The 26,266-nt window shown below is 38.5% G+C and overlaps 1 protein-coding gene and 2 long non-coding RNA genes across 4 annotated transcripts in view; 1 reads left to right on the top strand and 2 right to left on the bottom strand.

Annotated features, from left to right (window-relative positions):
• ROBO2 (roundabout guidance receptor 2) overlaps positions 1-17,266 on the bottom strand; it is a 1,015,778-nt gene extending 998,512 nt beyond the window's left edge. For both annotated transcript variants that reach the window (XM_086883509.1, XM_086883528.1), the window contains exons 1-2: positions 17,169-17,266; positions 13,455-13,571 (exon numbers count right to left, since the gene is read on the bottom strand). In XM_086883509.1, the coding sequence (XP_086739635.1) occupies positions 13,455-13,557 (103 nt within the window). In that variant the 5' untranslated portion in view covers positions 13,558-13,571; positions 17,169-17,266. The remainder of the gene's footprint in view (positions 1-13,454; positions 13,572-17,168) is intronic.
• Positions 6,074-9,909, bottom strand: LOC147654415 (uncharacterized). Its single transcript, XR_015285192.1, has 2 exons — positions 9,674-9,909; positions 6,074-7,372 (listed from the first exon to the last, which is right to left on the bottom strand). It is a non-coding gene; the product is annotated as an uncharacterized LOC147654415 (long non-coding RNA).
• A 1,770-nt stretch (positions 17,267-19,036) lies between the features above and the next one.
• Positions 19,037-23,740, top strand: LOC111944051 (uncharacterized). The gene is made up of 2 exons (XR_002871147.2): positions 19,037-19,164; positions 23,561-23,740. It is a non-coding gene; the product is annotated as an uncharacterized LOC111944051 (long non-coding RNA).
• The last annotated feature ends 2,526 nt before the right edge of the window (positions 23,741-26,266 follow it).

Below are 26,266 nucleotides of genomic sequence, written 5' to 3'. Positions count from 1 at the left end.
CCATTTACAGTGCCTAATAAAGAATCAAATGCGACAGTAATGCTTAGCTGGTCCCCTGCCAAAGCGCTGGATGGCGAGTCCTTGCCTAACTTAAGGATATAAATTGATACAGCAGATCCTCCTGCTCCAAACCTGAGGCAGCTACTTTGCCCTAATCACAGGCTTCTCGTTATGAATTAAACATCAAGACACATTTTCAAGATGTGCACATGAGCAAGAGCACTTGGGAAGCTCCAGGGTGGCCAGGGGAGCAGCGGTGCCAAGGGATGCCCTAGAGTGCCAGCATCCCTGTGCTCCCCCAAGGGAAAGCCCATGCACAGGGAGATGTCCTGGTGGGAAGCTGGTCACACTGACACACAGCCTTGGTCTCTGTTGGAGCCTGAGATACAGAGTGTATGCCCTTTTTTCTAATACTTACTTCTAGGATTCAAAGAAACACTGAATTTCATATAATATGAAATTCATGAGCATGTCTTCATGGTGATACATGAAAGCAAATGTTAAAGTTAGATAGGAAAAGTGTAAGTATGTAGATTAGAAAGTTTCTTAAATCACTGGGTGAAAAAGTAATTTAGAGAACAGGAGACAAGATGGAGGATTTAGGGTGTTTTCTCTTGTCCTTTCTTCTTCATGTTCTTCTCCTAGGGGTTTTTGGGTAGTAGTAAGTGATTGGGTAAAAAATGCCACAGTGCAGCACACAGGTGTTGGGTCATTGGGTCAGTAAGAAAAATAATTTAGTTGGCATCTGTTAATTGTGTAAATGGACATATAAAAGACCTTGAAGAGGATCTTTGTTAGCCATTTTGCACCTTTCTATCATAGTGCACATAGCTCCTTGTACCTTGTAATGCTGATAAGAAAAAACAACTGAGACCAAACAAGAGAAAATAGCCTCCCTCTTGTCAATCTTCAGTTCAAAGGGAAAAAGAACCTAATCCAAAAGTCCTTAACAAGACAGGTCTTCTCACAGAGAGAAGCTTCAGATTGCTGACAGATGGTTGCTGCTGTTCTTGAGCACAAGATCCCCAGTAGTTTTGCATCTCTTCCCCCAAAATAAGCATGAAACCTGCACGGGGAAGAGAGGAGGGGAGCCCCATGCAAAGGCTGGAGATGCCAGGTACAGGAAGCAACAATGACATCCCAGTCAGGTACCACAGCATGGTGCTTCTGCTCCAGGAGAGTGTGCTAAACACCCAAGGCCAGGAGTCACTGCTTTCAAGACTTCTGTGGTTTGAGGGCATTTGAGGGGTTTCTGGGGAGAAACAAATGCTGTGCCTTATTCACAACTTGGTCAAGCTGCTAAAACAGCAACTTAGGTGATGGCATTGCTCCAGGCCCTGCTAATAATGTGCAATCAAGAAACAGGACACAGCATTTGGTACCTTCCCAGAAACAAGATCATTTCTAGGACTCTAACTTCCTTAAGCAGCAGGCATACTTTCTTACCCTTCTACTGAAATACCATGCAAATCCTGTCCACAGCTTCCTACAGATTGCACATTAATGCAAGAAGACAGACACATAGAAATGTTTATATTAAAATTATTTAAATAATTAAATTCCTCCTGGAGCTATCAATACCAATTATACATGTGCACAATGCAATAAAATGAATAGTGTTTTATTATATGTGGGATTTCTCAGCATGATATAAGGAAAAGTTGTCCTGAAGAAGGGGTTTGTAGCCAACCTCAAAATAGTGCCATAGAATGGTTTGGGTTTAAAGGGGTCTTAAAGATCATCCAGTTCCCACCCCCAAGACAGGGACACCTTTCACTAGACCAGGATGCTCAGAGCCCCATCCAGCATGGCCCTGAACACTTCCAGGGATAGGGCATCAATGATTCCTCATGGGAATTTATGCCACTACTTTTTTCAGTTTATAATGCAAATATTACTCTTAAGGCAAACCATATTACCATACTCACAGAATTCCTGTTGCCCTCTAGAGAAGGAAAACCCCCAACCAGTTTCTCGTACAGAACGGAGAAATGATGTATAATGATGTGATGTTAGCACAACACACTGGTTGCCTCCATCCACATGGATGTAAAACCTGTGTACTTCCACAAGCAAACTTCTAAGATGATGAGAAAAAAGTTTTAAAATACCCATCACCATCCTTTATAAGTATTTCTACTGCAAATCTGACTAATTTATGTCTTGATTTACTTACAAAGTACTTGGAGCTTCCTTTGATATTAATATGCGTTTCGTTCTTTGCCTCATCATCCTTGGAGAAAAGTCATTACTACCTCTCAACAAGCAAAGCTAACCTAATACAAGTGCTCTAATGGAAATATCTATTTTAACCTATGACAGTTATTACTGTGAAAACAAGGAGAATTAGAACCATTTGTTTTCCTCTTTCACAGTGAGAGGAGACTGCTGTCTTCAGCAAGATTGTAGAGCAACCTCACTGAAATGCTTTCTGGATTTTTCTGTGGAATTTAATTAGAATGCATTACTTCCCAGCACCACCTCAGCAGGAACCACCTCTTCTAAGAGCTGCTTAGTAACATTTTCACAGGATTAATGTATTTAGATTATCTGTATCCAGCCTTAGCAAAAAATCCCACACTGCAAGTTCCACACACTTTGAAATACGGATTCTCTTGTAGTGGTGTGCTAGAAGCTAATAATTTTATGCTGATTCTAAAAGTGTTCCATGTAGCTGATCTAGAAAACACTGAGGAATATGCAGAATTTCTTCTTTTTAAGAGGAAAAATTATTCAAACACATGCAATCTGTTATCAGAAAGTCACAGGCTTTTTCAGTGGCTGGGCTTGTAAAGGACAAAGGACTCTATTAGACAGGATTCAAAAATGGTAATATTTAGGAGCCAGCTGTGGTAAACAAAATAAATCACTGCTTTCCCTCAGAGCTGATGTGAAGAGTGCACAACAGAGGGCCCAAAAGTGGTCAAATGCTTTGCTATTTAATTATATTCTTATCAGAATCATAGAAATTTTTACATATTTAGGCTCTATTAATACAATTGTAGCTGTCCATCTTATTTGACGCCTTACAAAGTTAAATCTTGCAGGTGGCTCACTTACACATGGCCTGTGTGCATGACAACCTTCATCACATTTACCCTGAATGTCACTCATTTTCAGCTTGAAAACAGTCAAGTTTAGCTCTTGAGGAGGGTTTGGGTGAAAGAAAGCTGAATTTCTCATGTAAAAAGACAGCACGAAAAACAAAGGAGAAAAAATGATAAAGCAATTTGTTGTAGAAGAAATAGGTGCATTAAATGCACACAAGTATTTGTGACTATTGAAGGCAGATTTAATGCTTATACTATTAAAAGCAGTAACAACACAAAGTCATATGCAATAAATAGAGAAGACACCTTTTGCATACAAATTAATATTTTTAACTCGTGGTTGCAAAGCTTTTTCTGACCATCAGATAGGGGGCCAACTTGGCAAAATATTCATGGTTTCAGAGGTTTGAACAGAGCTGGAACACCTAACAACACCTGTTTAGCTGAACAGGGGCAGGCTGTGTGTGCTGTGAATTCACAATGTCTAAGCACACTGGAAGCTCAAACAAAGGATTTATCACAACAAATACCTTACTCCACACACACAGGGCCCATAAAGACAAAGATTTGGAGGAGCAGGGGATTCTAAAGCTTCCACTGCTTTTCAAGTCAGAGATAATGACAGTGACCTGCCAGATGAAGTTAGCAGTTTCACAAGGAAGCCTGTCACACTTGTGTTTATTTTCCTTAACAGACACGTATGAGCCCATGCTGTGTACAGTGGCACTTCAAACACAGCATCTGCCTCCTGATTTGTACAAGAATGAACATATTTGCTAAGCTCATTCTCCCCTTGATGGACGGCCCAGAGAAACAATCAGTTTGCCTGTCACACACACACAAATTAATATGCAAAATTACATTTAGAATTGCAAATGCTCTCCCCTCATATTTTTAAGACTAGAGAGAGTCTAGAGAGCAATAGTAACTCTACATCTCCCAAATATTTGTATTGCAGAGGTGTCTGCACGTGTTCCTGGGCTGCCTCTGCTATCTGAGCCTGTTTTGAGCAGGGAGGTTGGCACAGATGACCTTTACAACCTCAGCTATTGTGAGAATGCCTGACCACTTCCTATATACTGGTCAACATCTTACCTTTTCTGCTTCAACTGAGATTTTAAGGAAAAAAAAATGTTAAATTACTTTAAGCAGGACACTTGAAGCTTTAGACTCAAGTGGGCAGTGCTAAGTATAAACATTGTGAAACCTGAAGCCCTGTGTTTCTCAAAGTTCCCTTGGGAGCTTTCTACTAGCCTAAAGCAAAACATCTAAAAGTTTTATAGCATGTGATTTATGAGTCTTACCACTGAAGACAAATTTTCAAAGTGTACTTCATGAACAGGTCTCTCATGTAAATGGGATTATTCATACATTTCAAATTAATAAATAATAAAATCTTGCAGCAAATCAAGCCAGCAGAAAAGTGGTTAGCACGTACACATGCATCTCTATCTGCAATTTTACAATATACATGAGAAAGAATTGCCCTGGGCTACTTCTCTATAATAGAGAAATATCAGAGGTTTTATTACTGGTAATGATCAATGCCAGAGTTTTTGAAAGAAACAGATTTCAGAAAGATCATAAAGGGCATGGCACACTTTGGTCTCTTACTATGCAACACAGTATTTCTTTTCAGCAAGATAAAACTTCAGTTCTTCTTGATAAGGTTTTGCTTTTATGGTTGAACCATTTCTGTATTATTTGCTAGAAATCAGTAACAACAACAACAACTTATCACATGCTATTATCCCTTCCTTTTAGCACAGACTGAGAAAATTGAAAATATTCATTTTCACAGTGATAGGTTTAAATAGTTAAGAAATAATCTGCATTTTCTACTACATATTAGAATAATGGGAACCACATTCTTCCCCATGTATTTTTAATGATATGACCCTACAACTATGAAGCATAGTCACAAAGCTCTGAAAGATCATTTAGCAAGATGAGAAAGCTGTGATTTATTTTTTCTGATCCAGAAATGAGCTGTCAAATTTAAATTGTTATGTAATTAATTGTGCATTTGCTAGCAATTTTTAAACTGTGAATGAAAAACTGTTCTGAAATTGCAAATCACCAAACACTTTCATCTAATACATGAGATAATTCTTTGAAGACCACTTTCCCTGAACCAAGTGTTAATGAGAAGTTCCTCACTTTAATAAAATGTTGCCCAAGAAGTATAACCAAACAATTTTCTTTTTTAAAAAATAGTATTTCTTAGCCCTCACTGGATGGATTCCAGAACTGATGCTGAGGTACAGAAAGATTCAAAATAATTCTCCAGAGTGAGCACTGAAATGGCCTACTTAATTCTAGGCACAAATTGAAATTAAGTGATTCCCATGCAAGGCACTGCATAGGGCACTCTGCCTTTAAATTCCTACAGACCTGCAGAGTTAAACACTCTCTGGTTGCTCTCTTCAAAGCAAAGCTAGCAGGGCTACTGATGACATTTTATCTTTCCTTCAATCTTCATGCCAAGAATGCCACTTTCCACCACTCCCTGCCCCTTCACTATCCCCACAGGGCCCAGCAGTTACTGACCATCACTTGTTCTGATACTTTTTGACAGTTTTCCCCAGATTTTTTTTCTTTTAGAACCTGAGAACTATTGTCCCAAATACCAAAAGTAAATTCAACTTGAGAGGACTTGTTCACTGGCTTTCTTCCAGTGAAGATTTGCCATTCCAAAACCTTTGCTGGGATTTATTTCTCCTGGAAAAGTGAGGATCTTAAACACAGAACAGCAAATGTTAGGAGGAAAAAAAAAAAATGAGTATCTGTTCCCAAACATCACACAGCCAGTGAAGGAGCTGAAAGATGAGAAAAGGTTGAATTTGTAGGAAAGTAGCTATTAATGCTGGAAACCAGGCTTGGCATCTTTGCTCTAATAAAGCTTTCACAGCACTTATTCACGGAGGGATCTGTTTTTAGAAAGGCTATAATGACTTCACTGTTGGGTTTGCTTGGGTCTTTTTTAATTTTGTTGTAGAAAGAGATGAACCCCAAACAGAAACTGAATGGTAAAAGAAACCTTTATTAAAAGCAAATGTATTTTAGTCCAAGAGATCAAAAAAAGCCTGTTTGAACTATGAGGTTCCTGCAATATCCTTTTAGAGGTTAATTTCAAGTCATCAAGACCTGATAGTTCATGGTTATAGTAACTTTCACAAAGTATATAAAAAATGTACAAAGACAATGAATCATGAAATATTTTCATTTAAAATGAAACATAAATAAAACCTCAAGCTCTATCTCAATAAATATACATTAGAACACTTAGTACTTGTACATGTTCCAGGATAAAGTGTTTTATATTACATGCATTGTATCATTCTCCTTACTGCCAATTTTTATTATTTTTCGTGAAGCTTACTACCACAATGACTGCCAAGAACATTTTTGAAGCCTCATACATTCTGTTAAAACATCAAGAACACCATATTTCCCAAAATGAAAGGCTTTAAATTATATAAAGTGAAACTTTTAAAATTGTATCAAGTGGTGGTTTTATTCATATCCTGTCATCTAATAAATAAATTTGCTTTTTGGAAAGGAAAATAAAAACTGAGTTTCAGTTTAGTGCCAGGAAATGCATTCATTCCTTCACAATGGGAAGTGAGTCCTAAACCACCTGGAGTAAAAGTTGCCAAAGCAGCACCACCAATTATCTGCATCATCCAAGCTTGTTTCCAGGTGATGACATCTGAGGATCTCAATTACACACACACTCATTGGAAAATTCTCATTATTCAATGCTTCCTGGAAAGCCATTCTTGAGGATTTAACCTGTTGTAAATTGCAAACACTGAACCTTCTTCTTAAAACAAGCCAACCACATAAAGTACACACATGATCTCAGAAATATTTTTCCTATAGAGCTATTTATGGCCCAATAAATGGCATGATGTTAAGAAATTTTCTACATCTTGAATTGCATTAGGCCATTAATTGAAGCATTTAACACTGAGATTGTCTCACTTTCTCTTAATTTTCCACATAATAGAAATATAACATTAATTTTGTAACACAAGTCATACTAGGAAGGTAAAACTATACTCAGTACCTGCTCTCATCTTTTTCACTTATTTTTGGTTGGTTAAGCTATGTGAACTGAAGGCTAACAGAGTTACCTGTGCTCTTTGTGTCTGGAACAGGAGACCTTTCATTATTCAGGTATTGTATTCATCTCTTACATCAGGTCTGATTTCCTGTGCATTGCCCCCCAATATGGAACAATTGGTTTCCTGCTCCCCCATAGAACCTTTCCAGCAAAAGCAGGTTTCTCACCTCTCAAAGATGCAGACTAGCAATTCCTGGGGGAAAACAGCAACAGAAATCACAGTCCACAGAAAAGAGATACTTTTCAGATCATAAGAGAGTCACACAAATAACCTCAGGCAAATTAATGTAAATTACTCATGAGGAAAACCTAAGTTTATGCTTAGATAGTTCACATTTTTCATGAGAATTCTCAAGGCCTTTTATCACTTTATCCCTAGAAATTCATGGGGTTTTGTCACTTCAGCAAAAAGAACCCTTTTTTCCTTGGCTACTTAGTGCTATTACCACAAATGTTCTACTTCCTCATTAGTAATAGCTATTCTGCTCAAGTTATAACCTCCTCTGCTTATTGCTAAAAGTTGCATGATTTCTGAGAATTACATTGTAGTGGAGTCTATAATGATGATGTGCTAAGTTTAATTGTTTACTGTTTGAGTTACCTTGGACCTCTCTGAAATGAGCAAGACATGAAGTATTCTTTTGGCCATGAAGAGCAGTGTCTGCATGCTTAATAACTTATACTTTTTGTAAAAGTCCATGAAGATTAATTCTAAAGAAAAACAGTATTTGTAGGTTGCATTAACTGTGCAGTGTCTTTGCCTGCAAGAGGGCCTTATGACAAATGGAAATATAATTGATTGAAAGCAAAGAATGCTTTGTGATCAAATTTAAGTTCCACAGCTCATGCAGAATTTTGGCTGCACTACAAGGTGGTATGTACAGCTGCCTTTTTTCAAATTTCACTTTTCAGTTTGCCAGTACCTGAGGTGAGAATACCTTGAAGAAAGACTCTCCTAGTTTCTTTTCCATCAAGAGTTCCTGCAAAGAGTGTTGCCTCAACAAATTAAGACCTCTTTTTAAAAAAAAAAAGTAATATATTACATTTACATTAACAGCCTTTTTTTTTTTTAAAGCTACTTGCCAATTTTAAAGTGGCTTCTATTAACCATTCCATTAAAAACAAAACAAATCCTCCCTTCAAAATGCAGTGTTGCTATCCATTAGCAAGGCTGCATAATGTACAAGAGAGAAAGGTTAAGTACTAAATCACATTCAATTGATATAAAAAACTACTGTACTCTGGTAGGGTAAAGGTACATACTGTACTTTCAAATGTATTTTGAGAACATTATTATGAGACAAGCAGCAGCCACTTTGCATTAAGGCTGATGTTTCTTTCACTAAAGCTGAAGCCCTCCAATACAGGCTTCTGAACCAAAACCACGACTTCTCTTTGCAGTTCAACTTTTTTTTCCATGCACAGGTGTATGCACAAATCACCTAAACATGGAGTTACCAATTTGCATAGGCAAAACTGAAAACATGAGTTTTAGGTAAATCATTCACACACTTTTCCAGCACAGTACATCTTGGCCTCAAGAAGAAACAAAGGTTGTGGGTTGGTTGTTTTCAAAAACTCACTCAAATGTCTCCCATTGCCTTCACACACTAACAGTGAGGATACAAGCACAGGTCTAGCCTCATAATTCCTTAACTTCTCCATCACTTAAGTCAAGTGTCCACCAGAATTCCACAGTGAGGAAGCACCAAGACAGAAGGAATAACTGCAATGTAACACAACATGCCTGGAGAGCTTTGGTTGTCCCATCCCAAATTATTACTGCATCACCTGATTTTATAACAGGTGGCAGTGCACAAGCAAAGACTGCTTAAGTTTGTCACCAGGGTTTAATCTAAATTTGGATCCAAGCACAGGTCTGTCAGAGACTCAATGCTTTTTAAAGCATTAATACATTACCTGCAGTTTTGCACATTCATTTATTTAAAGGTGAGTTTAAAAGACTGATGTAAGAGGACTGGTTTTCAGATTGGAGAAGCTGCCATTAAAAAAAAAAAACAAAAACCTGCAAGTCAGCTCACATCAGACACCCAGAACAGACCTCACCTTCTTCTGAGCATGAAAGCCCATCTTACCCTGCTGGGCTGTGCCACAGAACTCTGGATGGGCTGGGTGAGCTGGATGTGCACAGGGCAGCATCCCTGAGGCAGCAGTGCCACCTGGAACCCATTCCATGTCCCCATGGGGCTGCTCCTCTTCCCACAGGGTGTCACAAGCCAGGTTACACACAAGCACTTGGCAGATCTGGCAATGCTGAATGCAAATCATGGCACCACAGCACCCATGTACCATCTCAGATTAGCTGAGGTGTGGAATTTGGAACCAGTTCCAAGACTCTTGATTTCTACAGAGTTTTTATTTCTCTGGTTTTACATATTTTCTTAGAGCCAAAATCACTGTCAGTCATTTAGTACCATAAAACTGTATATGTGCACACATTCACACTCCATATATACAAAATAATTTTCCTTACCTTGTCAGAGAGACAGCTGAGCTAGAGGAAGATACACACAGCTGCTTTAGCCCACAGCAAAGTGCAGCAGATGGAAATAAACACCACAGCTCAGTCTTCATAGTCAAAACACATCACCAAAGATGAGTTTGGGAAGAAATCTCAGGTATCCTCAATCTGCCTCCCTTCCCACTATTAACAAGCCACAGTAATCTCAGGATTGAGTGAAGACATCATTATTCATTGGTTTTGGAGAACTTCTGGAAGAACATTTGGGCTTTGTCAGCAGCACAGACAAAAGAAGGTGAAATTGGAGCAGTTTGAATGCTTGTCCTCAGCATAAACATCCACATTATGACTGAAGTCCAGCAAAGACTCCCATTCTCTGTTTCTGATGGTGCACTGATATAAACTCATGTATATTCCCAGTTAGTCATAATGCTGCCTGCTTTCTCATTGGTTCAAGTTACAAAATGCAAAAAAGAAACCAAAAATACTGCATACTTACACACAACACTGTTTAAATTCAAAAGTTAAGGTGCTTTTCCCCCATTAGGCCTGGCTGGGGGGAAAAAAGTTCCTGCAGGGAGAGGGTCAGAGCTTGGCCAGCCAGCAACACCCACTGCTTTCTAGCACATTGTTTGAGCTCTGAAGCCTCTTGGCTGCAGCACATTGCACAGCCTTTATGCTTGATCATTAAATAAAGCAACCTGTCAACACTGTACCCTGACAGCTCTGTAAAAAAAAAAAAAAAATATTTGAAAGGCACATCTTGGGCAGGAAGCATGCATCCAAGAACACCAGCACTACTGCTGTGTACTTCAGAGAGCAGACACTGTTTTATCCAGCATCTCTAGAGCTTCAAAGAGAGCACCTGCTTCATCTATACAGCAGTGAAATTCCAGATATTAAGCAACATTCACTTCTTTTACAAGTCTGAACGTTATTAGATTCCAGGACTACTTATTCATCTTCTGTCTTAAATATCAATACTAACGCTATTTGTGGATATCACTGAACAGTAATTGCCTGCTTATTGTTCAAGTAACTTCAGACTTCCAGATATATGATTTCTAAGTTCACAAAGAAAAACAAGTCTGCTTCAAAATACTCTTCAAATTACTCAGGACTCCATGTTAGAGATAAGTCTTTTTCTAAATTTAATGAAGTGTACAAAATACAGGCCAAAATATATTTACTCTTCTGAAAACAGAGGAGTAAACCTGCAATATTCAGGTAAGTGAGAAAAGCAGAATGGATCCAAAATATTAAAAACTACACATTTTTCTATTGTGCTAGAGTGCAAATTAAATTAAAACAGTTCCTTCCTTATTCCAGTCTCTACTGGACACTTACACTGGGTAGACTAAAGTATCTAGTCAGAAGCTACCCATCAACAGAGGAAGATGCAGCCCCATGGACTTCAAAACCCAGACAGTTCTTGGGTTGGGTTAATGTGTAAAAAGAGACAGATAGAAAGATCTGTTGAAAAACAAAGAGTTTTCAATTTAAGTTTACTATTCTGATTGGAAATGGAAGTGGAACAAATGTTGATTTCTTTCTAACTTCCATAGCAACCCACTCACGCTGAAGTTATGTGACTCAGAAGCTGTTTTCTTTAAATGCAGCCATATGGCTTTTAAACATTTTTGGTTCTATGCCCAGACACAGAATCATTATCTCTTCATTTTATTGTCCTGATAGACTCTGAATAACCAAATTTTATAATTAATATTAATTTTACTCAAATTAATCAGAAATTACATTTCTCAGGTTCCTGCAAGGCAGGCTCAAAGGGCTTTATTTTTTACTTTAGAAAAATAAAGTGTTAACAGAAACCCACAGAAAAATTGCAGATATATCCAGAAACCTAGTGGGGGCGGGGGGGGGGGGGGGGGGGGTTGCATTTTTTTAAATACCCTGTGTATGTAATTATGCCAAAAAATATTTGTTCCTTGTTTATAATTTACTACTTCATTGCCATTAAAAGTTAATATTTCTCAAGTGAAGGTTCAAGCAATGCACAGCAGTTGCTTTAAGTGTATGCTCAAAAGTCTACACTACACTTCTATCAGAGTACAGAGTCTACAAAGACTGAAACACAGCCAGTCTCGTTATACTAGACCTGCTTAGAGGTACTTAATATTCAAAAGCCACATTACAACTTAAAGTTATTTCAAATTAAAGCAAAATAACATGATCACGGTCCATAAGCCTTTTCACTAAGGGTTATCACTAATTTTAGGAAGACATTTTGCATTCTAGAGGGTTTTGTCACACTACTTTCATTTTTCTACAGTTTGGTAGCTTTTAGGTGGTTACAATTGGGTAGTTATTAGAAAACAGAAACACAGAACCACATGGCTAAAGGTCAGCTCACAGATCGAGACTATCTTGTCATCAGCCAGAAATTCACACAGGGTTTAGAACCACATAAAGAATATTTCACAGCACAAGTGCCCTCACATCACCCACTTTGAAAACAAACTCTTTCAAGATGCTGTACCTGTGTTTCTTCCCAATGCCATTCACCAGTATTTCATAAAACTGAAAAATTTACAATACCCATCTCATTTTAGAACAATACCACAGAACAGTCTTCAGATATATCTGGTTTTCCAGTTCAAAGACTATAATGTCAAAATGGACACTTTAGAAAAGCAACAACCCTTTTTGTACAAATGCAATTTATATCACAGAAAAGCTGCAAAAATACCTGACACTTTCCTGCTAAAGTCCTATATAGGCTGCCAGGTTGGCTTTTAGGGTCTGTGGAGGAAACATGCAGAAGTCCCACAGGTGTTTCCAGCAGAACTGCAGTGCACAGTTTGCCTTCAGTTCCTAACTCTAAAACTGCACCAAGCAAGAGTGAGCACCATTTCTCTCCCAACAGCCAAGAACTTTTTCTGCAGCCCAGACTGCCTGGGAAAATGCACCCAGCACAGGCTCACACCCTAGCCAGCATCATCCATGTACCAGTGACTGGAGTAACAGAGAACAGAGAGGCTCTAGTGAAAAACATGCAGCATCTTCCACACTTGAGGAGTAAAGCAAGGATGTGGAAATCTCAGCCCATATGTTACATGTATTTCCTGAAGGCCTGATAAAGGAATTCCTCAAAAAGGAATGTCTTCCTGCTTGCCTTTAATTTCAGTGCCTCAAAACAATATTTTCCCCCTTTCAAAGTCTGACACAACACACAAACCTCTTTTATTCTAAATATGTATATTAAAAAGTACAATAGCCTGGTTTTACCTCTCTTGTTAGCAACCCTTAAATCAGAAACACACAATAATGTTTCATTCTTCAAAACCAAAAACCCAAGACTACTTTCTTTTGCCTGTCTGCATCCCTACAGCTGTTATTATGCACCACCATCAGTGAGTGAGACAGAAATGTAACAGGAAAATTATTTATAGCATGGCCACAAAAGCCTTTCTGAATATTGCAGATATCACAGCTGAAAAACACAAAGTATCCATGTCTATAATCTCTTAAACTGCTGCTTCTCCACACCTTGAGAGCCAACAACAGATACAAAAGGAAAATTTATTTCAAGGCACACTTCAATCACTGAGCACATGAAAACAGATTCAAGCACCTGGATAATCCCTGAAGGCATCACAACAATATTTTCCAAACAGAATTTGACTTCTCAATTGAAGTCCTTCAGATTTTTATATCCCTATTTCTCGTCAGCAGTTCACAGGAGTTCAGTCCTTGATCACACAGCCTTCTTTCTCTAAACAATGCTATGCAATACCATGCCAACAGTAAATTGCAGTAAATGATCTTCACTTACCTTGTCCTTGTCCACTGATCTGGTGACCCCACAGCATCAGAATTATTGCCAATATCCACTGCATCCACCCAGCTACTCTGCCACTTCCTTGTCTTCCAGCCATTGCATTATTGGATGCTATATAAAGAAATATTATTGAATGTTTTAGTTATAACTCTTGGGAAATATACCTTTGGGTGAAGGAAAGAAAAAAATTCCCATCAATTTCCTCAGTACAGACCTATAACTCTACTTCAATAAATACTCACTGGTAAAAATGCTTTTTCATTCAGAATCTCCCTGACTGTTTGCTCAAGACTGTCACCTCATAGGCCACTACAAAATCAAAATAAGCTGCTTTGAAAATGCTTGAATTTTCCTTTCATACCAAAACACACCTCAATTCCACCCAGCTTTAAAAGTCCTGAGCAAGCAGCACTTCACTGAGTCTCTTAGAAGTGTTATTGTATAGCACAGAAAATTTCCTGATGCAAAACCCTTCAATTAACTTAAAACTTTATTTTATTTTTTTTTGTAATTTGGGGGTTTAAAACATTGAGATGTGTTAGCAGTTGCTTCTCATTGTGGGCTTTTAGGGACCAACTACATCTTCCAGTCACAACATTTTTCATATTATAAAATGATTTGGGTTGGAAGCAACTTCAAAGCACATCTCTTTCCAACACTCTGCCATAGGGGCATCTTCCACCAGACCAGGTTGCTCAGAATCCCATCCAACCCAGCTTTGAGCACTTCCAGGGGTGGAGCAGCCACAGCTTCTCTGGGCATCTTTACTGGCTTTGACAACATTTACCTATTTATCATTCCCCACCACACCTCCTCTTATAGCGCTCTGACTCAGATCTGCTCCTTCAGAAGATCTGTTTAATCAAATACTGATTTAACAGAACTGTACCAAAGACACAGGACTTGCTGGAAAAAAACAGAATGCCATTTCTAGTCTAAAGCATAAGCAACTACCACAGAAATTGGTATATGAATATTTGGGAAATTTATCCAACATGTGGGAAATCTTGCAGCAGTTGTAAAAAATTCTTGTATTTTTTTTCCATTATAAAGAGCTATCAAATCCTTGTGAACAGAACAATTTAAAAAAAACCAAAAACAACTTGGAAAAGAAACAGGGAAAACACTACACTAACAGAAGTAGCTGATAGGCACTTGGCTGATTAGACATACTTTTAATGTTGATATTACAGCAATTCTTTTTAAAGATGCTATTTTCCAAACTCATGGATGCAGCACCCATCCACAACAAAAGGTTCAACTGAAATTATAATCCATAATTCTCAATTTTGATACGTAATCTCCAGTGAAAAATATCTCTGCTTTATGCAACTTAAAACCCCATTTACAGAATAAAACCTAAGGGAGACTACAAAAGCAGACAGGTAGAGCACTGTACTTCAGTTTCTCCCTTTCTCACCTACACCCAGCTAGGGAGGGAAGGCAGGCACTGGAAGCTCTTACAAGAAGGGGTTTTGGTTGACTGGCTAAATGAAAGGGATATTTTTTCCTCTTTGCTGTGACCCTCAAACTTTCACTTTTACATTTAATCAGTGCTCTAATCACCTGCCCAGATCTCAAAGTATCTGCCCATGCACTTCTTGTAGCTGTTCAGACTGAAAATTGTCTTTTGCTTCAAAACTGGTTGTGCAAGGTAATCCTTTTGCATAGGGGAACCTCTCCATTGTTACAAACACCTTGATTTTCTTGTGAAGAGCTTGTTTGAGGCCCCCTAGAGCTGCTGTTATTTCAGCAAAACAGTGCCCTCCCCAGCCAGCACACACAGTTCCTCTCTGTCCCTGTCTCAGGCATGGGGACGGAAGAGAGAGAGGAATGCTAAAAAGCTTTTTTTTTGTTTTGGCCTTGTTTCTCTTGGACTATTTAACCCCCACAGGAAAGGAGAAGCCAACAACTGAAAATGGAAATTCCAAAGCAAAAAATGTAGAACAATAAATACAAATAAATGTCCTAAAAATATATGCATACTACCACTGCAAGGTCAAAGAAATAGTTTTGTACAATCATTATCTTGAAAAAGAGATGCTCTGTTTCATGAATATTCTTTCCTCAAACTAACAGACACATTCTTGATGCTCAGCCCAAGTAAACAGATGGTATTCAATTAGTTATTTACCTACGTTACAATTAATTAAAATGTCCAAGATAATTTTTGTTGTGACTGTTTCTTACAGAAAGATAGAGTTCCACAAAAAGCTGGCATTTGTATCTACAGCCCTGCTAGCTGTAATATAAATATTACTACTAAGGAAGCATTAAGATGCTTTCCAGTACCTAAAGGCTTTTTCCAAGGGCATGTAGGGATAGAACAAAGGGGAATGGCCCCAGACTATAAAAGAGTAGGTAGATATTAGGAAGAAATCCTTCACTTTGAGGCTTGTGAGGCCCTGGCACAGGCTGCCCCATCCCTGGAAGTGTCCAAGGCCAGGTTGGATGGGGCCCTGAGCCACCTGGTCTAGTGGAAGGTGTCCCTGAGCATGGCAGGGGGATGGAACAAGATGATCTTTGAGGTCCCTTCCAACACAAACCATTCTGTGATTATATCAGAACCTCATCAGGAAATGCTTAACTCTTTTAAAAGAGACTATTTGGATTGAAAGTTCATAACTAGTAGACAGAGGACAACAGCCACCTTACTAGGAAGAAGCCTAGACACCATATCCATAGGATTCCAATTAAGAACAAAAGAAGCAAAAATTGTAAGATTTTATTTTGGATCCAAGAGCCATTTACTTCACAACACAGGAGCATCCCTGAAAGAAACAACAAGGCAGAAGAGGCTGCAGGGAGTGAGTGAAAGCTGTACACTTCACAACAGCACAAAACTCCAAAGAGAAGGGAGGAATCTAAGCCTTAAAGATAATATTCTTGTCATATTTCTTGTCTTCTATAAAATAATCTGCAAAGGGAAAGAAGCAAAGAACAGGAACTGACACATATATAACTGTATATATTATATATAGTTGTATATATTATATATAGTTATATATTTTATATATATAAATACCTATATATTGAACATATAAAGTTCAAACTAGAGCTTCCACTTCCCAAGGAAAATTCAACAGGAAGCTTTTATTATAGAAGCAGAAAACTGCCTCAGATTCAAAGCCATTAATCCCCTCTGAATCCTGAGCCTCACTTTTCACACAGGTGCAGGCAAACAGGTTTATCTCAAATAAACACATTTTTTAATTAAAGAATACTTCTTCTAACAGAGAAGTACATTACAGTAAAAAAACCCTTAACCAGAAAGTCTGTAATTAACCTTTACAGAATTTGGTTTTACACTAGTGCTGCTTCAGCCCCTCAAATATGGGAATAAAATGACCACAGACAGAATCAAGCCATAAGTATGTCAAATCAGTAGGAACAACAGGTGCAACAGGTCTAGAAAGGCAGAGGACAGAAAAAAGCCTTCTTTTTTCTACCTTTCCTGTAATTATCTTGCAAAGAGGCAAACAGAAATTACAATTACACAAAAAATAAAAATAAATTGAAAAGCAAATTTTTGTTTTTGCAAGGTCCACTGAAGGAAAGCCAAGAGATACACAAATCACATCCTCCAAAAGGACAAAAAAAATTATTAATTGCTCTAACTCCACTGAGGAGAATCTCTTTTTACATTACCCTCCAAAGCTGTTACAAGAGAAAAAAACCCACTAAACTAAGAGAGAAATAAAAACTTACCTGTAGCTCTTCCTTCTCACTACTCCTTCTAAATCAACAATTCTCCCTATACAAGCAGAAAAAAGCCCAGCCTACCTCCCCACACCCTTTATAGCCCATCCAGCCAGGAGTCAGCTGAATTAAATAACATCTCAACCTTAATGCAGCTGTGCTCACACATATCCTACATCAAAATGCACAAGGGAAATAAAACAATAAAACAGCTACTACCACTCTCTGTTTTACTCTTTTTTTTTTCTTTCTCCTCTAAACCTGCATGTATAACTCTACCTGATAAATAACCACAAGACTCACCAGCTTCACAGCCAAGAGAAAATGGCAAGAGGACCTTCTTCACATTTATTGACAATTAACTGTAACTAATTTAGAGTGAACCAGGTGCAGTCAGCTGGCAGGAAATCAGGGAACATGGATAAATCTGTCATATAAAGGACTCTACCAAAGTCTGAAGTTTGTTTAGATGAGACTTCTGCTGAAGTAGTGTTGGCATGAAAAGCTGGGAGGCTTTCAGCTGCATTTCCATAGATTTGTTGCCATCTAAATGGTGTGATCCATTCAAATCCACAGGCTTTGCAGAATTTAGTTTGTGGGTGGCAACAACTTCTACGTATTTTGCTTTCTTTTTTGTTACTGCCTGGATTATTTTATATGTTTTTGTCTTGTTTGAATCACTGAGTATATTAACTATATAGATTCAAGTATCCTTTTTAGTATAATTAATTTACAAGTTTCTCTACAAAGCTATATTTTTTTTAAAAAAAACCCAACATTTATTCTATGAAAGCATGCACTCTGTAAATCCTTAGCAAATGACAAAAAATATTCCAGCTTCTGTACAAATCATGGGAATGTCACTTGCCTCATAAAAGTGGAAGTTACCATTGCAGATTAAGTAAATTTAGTCACTTAACTATATTTAAAGAATAGATTTCCTCTCCACACAGCATCTATGAGATATCTGGTAGAGATGGTAGGAAAGGATAAATGGCTTCTCTGGCCACTGTTAATACAGCCAGCCTCACAAATCAGCTAGATCTCTTTGAAATGGCAACATGATACAAGAGTTTTAGCAGGTACATTCAATGTTTGGAATTATGTAGTCATTGAAAAAAAATAAAACTCAAAAATGCTGATAAAAGATCACCAATCCCACAAAATATCCTATAAGTATTTTAAATGTTGATGTCTAATAAAAGTGCAAGGACAGACTACCTTTTTCTAATACAGATCATAAAGTCTAAAGTAGATGCATTTTTACATCCCTGAGACAAGACTCTGACCTCCCTTGCACACACAAAAGTCTATGGTACCAGCAGGCCTGTTTATATCCATGTAACTGAAATCAGAACTTGGTCTGATGCATTTAAAATAATTGAATTTATCACTGATGTCTTACTTTGCCTGTTACAAAGACTGTATTTTTTAACCTCATTTCTGTTAGTGCATTACCGAAGACATTACGAATACAAGCTCCCTCAGAGGGCCATCTGTGGAACCAGATACTATCTGATGAGGACCTCCCTGCAGTATCAGGAGTGTTTTGCCTGTGTAAATTCAGATGCAGTACAAGAGCAGCAAAACAGGGTCCATACCACACACAGGTTTCCAGTGCTGCCCTCGCTGGGCCAAAGCAATCCTGCTCCTCACTCCAAGCTGCCAGACACCGCCTTTGTGCACAGAAGGTGAAAAGCCATGAGCTCCCACCCAGAGCTGGACAGATAACCTAGGACATGGGTCAGCTTGGAGGCAGCCATGGCTCAACTGAGGTGGCAAATCCACTGTTGGAGCACAGATCCTTGTGACATCAGAATAGGGGCTTCTGAAAATCAGGGAATCACAGAACCTTAGAAGGGTTTGAGTTCCAAGGGACCTGCCATGGGCAGGGACACCTTCCACTAGACCAGGTTGCTCAGAGCCCCATCCAACCTGGCCTTGAAAACTCCCAGGGACAGGGCAGCCACAGCTTTTCCTGTGCCAATGCCTCACGAACCTCACAGTAAGGAATTTCTGCCTAATATCTGACCTAAACCTACTCTCTGTCAGTTTGAACCCATTCCCCCTTGTCCTGTCACCCCAGGGCCCTGTAAATAGTCTCTCCCCATCTTTCCTGTGGGCTCTCTTCAGGTGCTGGAAGGCTGCAATTCAGTCACCCCAAAGCCTTCTTTCTTCCAGGCTGAACAATCCCAGTTCTCCCAGCCATTCCTCACGGCAGAGCTGCTCCATCCCTCTGATCCCCTTGGTGTCTCCTCTGGCCCGGCTCCAGCAGCTCCCTGTCCTTCCTGTGCTGGGAGCCCAGGGCTGGATGCAGCCCTGCAGGTGGGGTCTGAGCAGAGAGGGGCAGAGGGGCAGAATCCCCTCCCTGCCCTGCTGCCCACGGGGCTCTGGATGCAGCCCAGCACACGGGGGGTTCCTGGGCTCCCAGCGCACACGGCCGGGCCATGTCCAGCCTCTCATCACCAGCACCCCCAAGTCCTTCTCCCAGGGCTGCTCTGGGGCTGTTCATGCCCAGCCTGGATTGGTACCAAGGGTTGTCCTGTCCCAGCTGCAGCAGCTTGGACTTGGTCTGTTAAGCCTCATGAGATTCCCATGGGCCACTGCTTGGGCTTGTCCAGGTCCCTCTGGATGGCATCCCATCCTTCAGGAGTGTCACCCACACAACTCAGCTTGGTGTCATCTGCAAAACCTGCTGAGGCTGCACTCAATCCACTGTCTGCGACACTGCTGATGTCTTCTTCAGTTCAGCATGCCTGCCTGAAACTTCATCATGTAATTACAAAATTCCCAAAACATATTTAGTAAGAGAGATTCAGAACATCTGATAGCAATTATTGATTATTCAGTAACATATTAAATCATTAATTCACTAACTTATAATTAGGTTTGCTTTCAGAACCTTTCAAAGTTTAGCTATTGATTCTTCGATACTTTCTGACTAAAATTTAAAGTGAAAAATGTAAGAGTTGCAATATTTTTAAGAATGAACTTTTTTAACATCAGATAAATGTTATAAAGAAACATGTACTGTTAGAAGAAAAAAAATTACCTGTAGACATACTATAGCTGTGAACTAATGGTTCCTGAATGAAGGCAGGTATGTTTTAAGCTGGGTCTTTACAAACATAGGTTTTTTTTTCTATTCTTTTGTCTATAGAAACTTATCAATTTCACCTTTATGAAACACTATGAACATTCAAGGCAATTTCACTAAGACTTATATAGGGTTTTTCCCAAAATGAACAAAAAACTTCCTTTGCAATAAGAAGTTTAAATATTGGATGACTTTTGTTTTTAAGATTTTTCATCCAGTTATTTAGATGATAGCCTCTGATACAGAGAATAGGGTGTATCACTTTAGAGATCAGAAAATGGTTGTGGAAACTGCAACCATTTACTTCCCAAATGGTTAGATTAGATGATGTGAGTGGTTCTGTCTGGGAAATATCCATGGGCTTCTCTGGTCAATCTCACTAGGTTTGTATAACTTTTGTAACAATCCTAAAAGAAGAATATCAGCTGCATTCAGTCAACATGGATATTTTAGTCTTAAAGTGTTTCTGACTCACAAAAGAGAATAAATCCAAGACGTAAATAAAACTGTGACCAATAAGTTCCCTAATTACAAGCACTCATAAAATCTGTTTTTGCATTAACATATCAAAATCAATATAATTGACTTTTGTTCCATAAAACCATTTGTTTTCTTTGCTATCTCATACACTGAGAAATAAACTTAGTATGCATTAAGAAATTTCAGGTAACCGGCTCTGTCAATACAGCATGAAGGATGAGGAAAAAGAGTAGGAGAGTAATACATTTTTCACAAAGTATTGGATCCCATGAACAAGTTAATGATGTTTTAAAGTGAGAAAATGTGAGGACCAAAAGTTTTCAAGTTACTGAGTGATAATAATGGGGCTATCTATTGTGCATCCATCACCTTGAAGTGCCTGACACTTATTTTGGACTTTTTTCATGCATTTTCTTTATGATGATTAATAGTGGCATTGTACACTCTGAAATAGCAGCCCATCACAAAGAGAAAGGTGTACTAAATTAAATTGAGATGATAACTGTTTTGATCTCAAACACATATGGAGAATAATACTGAAAGATTAGAACAAATAACACAAACAAAACAAAAAACAAACAGACAAAAATTTAAAAAAACCACCAAATCCTGTGAGAAAAGCTCATGCCTAAAATGAGGATCCACAACAAACAAAGGAGCAGAGGCAAAATATTCTGCTTAAACATCTGCACATCTCTGATGCATTCATTATTCTGATCTCTTTTCTCCATTCTACATTTAGATGATTTAGATTATTTAGATTTCACAAAATAGTGAAGTTTAAGATGTATTTTCTTGTGTTACACTTTGAAGGAGAAAGGGGGGCACCATTGTGGCTAACTAAATTTCTGTAAAAAGGAATAATTAAAAGATGTTGTGTGTCGCTTTCCCATCTTTCATGTCCTGAACATGCTGCTGTGGTCTGGTTTGTGTCTAACATATATCAGAAGCCACAGAGGTTGTAACTAATTTTTTTTTTCCTTCTGGGATTTTAAATATTTTGGCTAAATCAGCTCTTCACTTTTGTTTTTGGTGGATGGGGAAGCAAAATTAGAAGAGATATTCTAGGGGTGCCTTTTGGTCTGGTGAGGCTGGAAGCAAGACTTCCAAGCTCCCTGAGGTGACCAAAGCAACATAAAGACTTTTCAGTGCAAGTGTGCTTGTGCTGACACATTTTAGCCTGCTGCTTAGAAGGATGAAGGCAGATCCTATGGCTCAGCAAACAAGCTCTAACCCAAACTTTCTCTTCTTAGTGTTGGAATTTAGTAGGGGAATTTTCAAGGTGAGTCCTTTGTTCTGACTCAACAAGAAAAAATAAGGGGGGAAAAAAAAAATCCCTGTTCCCATCAGAAGAAACGGTATAATGACTCTCTGCATGAGCATCATATGTATATTTAATGACTGGAAGCCACTCTGAAGTATCTGGATGCCTCATACACAAACGGGAATGCTGAACTGCTGCTGGAACTTGCCCAGGGACAGCGCAGTCCTGTGTTCTCCAGGGAGCGCAGGAGCACAGCCACGTTCCAGCTCCCCCAAGCTGGGAGCACGGCTGCAGAAATCAATTATTCCGTCTCTCACAGCAGCCAACAGTCTTGCAAGTCTTTGTGGAGAGCAACTGAGGGATGGGAGATGCCAGACTGACCTGAGGATCTGCTCAGGTGCATACAAGCAGGGTAGTAAAGTCTGAGTAGGTTCATGAAAGCCTGACACCTCTCCTAACCATCAACAAAAGAATAAGTCCCACTTGTGCTATTTCATCTGTGTTTGTAATTATATGGTACAGGACTGCTTAGAAAAACAGCTGGAGGATGATCTATTGAATACATTTCAGTGAAACATCATCTAGTATAGCTAAGAAATTACTGTTGCCTATATGCTAGGTATTTTTACATTATTTCACATTATTGCCACTAACAAGTAACATTCACACAGTTATTCTTGTAAACCCCCCTGCCTGACCTAAACTAATTTTGATGGACTTGAAAAAAAAAAAAAAAACCAGGGCAGAATAACTGTGAAGAATGGGAAAAGTCAAAAAAATCACCTAATTTTTTGAGTGGGAGTACCAACAGGGATGGAAACAGTTGGTTAGGGCTTTCTTTTTTTCTTGTTATGTTGAGTATGTAAAATCCAAGTAGGCATAAATCCCAAGGGAAAAGACAGTCAGTGTTCCACCCATACCAGCAATCATACCTTCATGTGTTCAGAAAGTGCTTCATTTACCCAAAATTGTTTTGAGAGTAGTCTAGCAGTTTCCTATATTTATTTATTTATGCTTACATCTCTTTTAAAGGATCTCTGCAGAGTTTAGCTATTTGGAATTCTATAAGATAAAAACTGTAGTGGCTAATAAATTTTAAAATTCTCAATAAATTCTATATTGTATCTTGTGATTTTAAAGACCTGATTCACGAGAGCTAGAAACTTCTACCTTTAAGGGCAGACATCCTCTGTGACCTGAAGAAATCTTTATTCTGACCAAGCTTCCTAAGAATGTACCACCTTAAAGCCATTGTTCATTCAGTATTTTGTATCTCTGACTCTAGGCTCCAGCTAAGTGTGCTTCTCTAACAGAAATTTCTTGTTTACAGGGTGAAGAGGGAAGGAAAAGCTTCTGCAGTCATTAGTTTGGATTTATTGCTGTGGGAGTTTTGTCTTCTATTTAAAAGAAAAACTAGCATTGTTGGGGGCCTTGGGTTTTGAAAGCAGTCTTAATGAAAAAAAAGTAAAGCACTTTCCAAATCATGGTTGAAAACAAGTTAGAAAAGAAGGAAAGATTATACTGTGAAAATCAACATATTTAATATTGTTTTTCTCACAGCCAAGGGCATGCTACCTTCCAGAAGCCCAGTCATGACTCCCAGTCAAACCCTATGAAGTTGTGAGGTGCAAGGTAGAGATGATGAAGAAATTCTGCTGATTGAGAAGCAGACCAGCTGATAAAAGAAAAATCAATGCCTGAGCGTCAGTACAGTGTAATAAAAGCAATATCTCATTTTGACACCTTGACTGAGGGGATTTTTTGGATGAAGACTGCCATTATTTTTCCACTTTCACCTAAATTTAACCCCTGATGTCAAGTTATGTTTTTCTGTGGCTCCTGCCTCAGCTCCAGTGTGTTTATCTTTCTTTCATAAAGGCTGGTACTGTTCTGTTTTCTGCCAAGAACTTTTCCCTCCCTCACAGTAAGTCAAACATGCACTAGGAGGAGATTAGAGACTAGACATTGTGACTGTGGTACTCAGATAAAAGTATTTGGGCTCCAGGGATTTTATTCCCTCCAAAGGTGCAGATTTCTTTGTCCTTCTCACAAAATATTTCATCAGTAGAGACTTCATAGGTGGCCATTTGTTGTTGTTTATAACTTCTAGCTGACCTTGTAACAGGTTCTCTACACTCAGTGTTTAAAGACAAAGCCCTTGAGCTGAAGGCACTCCTGAGTTTTTTCATTGAGCTGAATCATGGATAAAGATTTAATCTGATGCCAATTCCCCACGTTCATTAAGATCAGTTATTCCACAGAAAAACCCAAATATTCCAAGGGAATTGGTGTCAGATAAACTGTTTCTCCACTGCCCAGATAACCAACAAAGAAAAGCACCGTTTCAAAACACTCTTTAAATAGATGACTTGGCTTTCAGCTTTGTAGGCGTGTTAAGAGATTTCAATTGCTACTTGTGAAAAAGCCTGGTGACATCTCACTGTTGGGAAACTTAATTTTAGCACAAACAAGAAGTCAAGGAAGGACAAAGGAAGGTAATAACACTCACCTAGTACTTGAACCTGCACAAAAATTTGCATTGGAAATATCAATCCAACTTTTTCAGTAAAAATTCAATGTACTTCCAGCAATTTCAGTAAAAACATATCAAGAAGTGGCTTTCATCCATAATGTTATTTCTTTTCCTTATTGTTTCTTTAAGAAATAGTATTGGTGGGATTTTCATATTTATTCTGATATTTACAACCTACCTAACTGAAGAATTTTGAAACAAAGGCACTTTCATTATAAGCATATAATATTTTCTGTTGATTTTGAGAACTACACTTGACATCAGAAGAGATATTTTTTTAATTCATTCTGAAGCCAGAGTAAAATGTGCAACAGAAATTCATAACTACTCAGAGAAACAGCACACCATAACTACACTGTAAGGGCTCCAGTAGCCTGAGCAACATACAAATCACATGGCTGTCCTCTGCATACAGGCAAAGGTCATTTAAGACACACATTTACACCCAATTTCTACATATTAACTAAAAAGAAATTTTACATCTGTTGTTCTGAGTTTTCCACAATGATACATGGGTTATGAATGTTACCAAGGCTGACAACTGAATGTCCGCTGTAACTGTGAGTTATAGCAACAGCCTTGTGAATATCCTGTGCCCATATTAATCACTCTCATTCAATTAATCATTCAGTCATTTCTCTGACTGACACTGTTGATGGAGCCTTGGATGGGAAGATGCAGGTAAACACCTCCTACTTGCAGCAGATTTGAGATGCAGTAGAGAGCACCTATTTCTCACCACCCAGCAGGAGACATGAGGCAAGGGAATCAAAAATTTACAGAATTTTGCCTCTGTGTTTCTGGCTTACAGAAGTGTAATGACCAAAAACAACCACCTATATACTTGCTGTATCCAGCTGTACAAAAAAATGCCACAGAAATAGTGAAATGTGTAGCAGGTATAAAGTACCTGAAATGTAACAAGTAACATGTAACTCCAAAATTAATTTCCATCATTAATTTCTATAACATTAGGAATAAAATATGGTTGAGTTTGCAACAAGCATTTTTGTTAATGAAGTGCATTTTATGTAGGTTAAATCTGAAATAAGTAACCCAGAATCTACAGCTTTAAATAGCAGGCCATACCTTTGGCTAGAAGGATAGTTACTTCCCTGGATTTACAGCTGGGAAACCCTTAACCCAAGATTTTTAACAAAGTTAGAGCCTATTTTTGCAATCCTATAGGCCTGTGTTAGGAGGATCTTGAGTATTACTATTCCTTCTTGACCATGAATATTTTATCTATACACACAGGTAGCAGTGGACATATTTCCACTTATCCAAACAAAAAAAAGCCTCCCTCTGAGTTGGTTGCAGAGTTTAAATTTGTCAGGTAGGGTTTCCTTGGTGCAACATGTCTGTACTGAAGTGTCATCATCACACTCATTTGCATTTGTATTACTTCTCCCAAAGCTAATTACAGCTATCTTTCTTGCCTAACTTTTTTCTTACTATTAACTTCAGCAAAATTTAATATATTACGCTAGTTCCAAATTAATAAAGGAAATGTGCAATTTCCAATTTCCATACCGCACTCTAATACCTTTCATGAGCTGAACTGCTTGGTATATTGTGATCTATAATTTGAAATAACTGGCATTTTGATGCATTAAATTGTAGGTAAATGAGCAAAACTCCGATGCTCTTCCTTCATGACAGCACGTTATTGACTCCTCCCTTAGCTTTGGCATTAGGTTTCCGAGGGATGCCCAGAACCAGCCCAGCTGGAA

The sequence above is a fragment of the Cyanistes caeruleus genome, chromosome 3 (genome assembly GCF_971803275.1).
Source record: "Cyanistes caeruleus chromosome 3, bCyaCae1.hap1.1, whole genome shotgun sequence".
Taxonomy (NCBI): domain Eukaryota; kingdom Metazoa; phylum Chordata; class Aves; order Passeriformes; family Paridae; genus Cyanistes; species Cyanistes caeruleus.
Note: the sequence above shows the minus strand (reverse complement) of the source record. Positions and strands in the feature narration are given on the sequence as shown.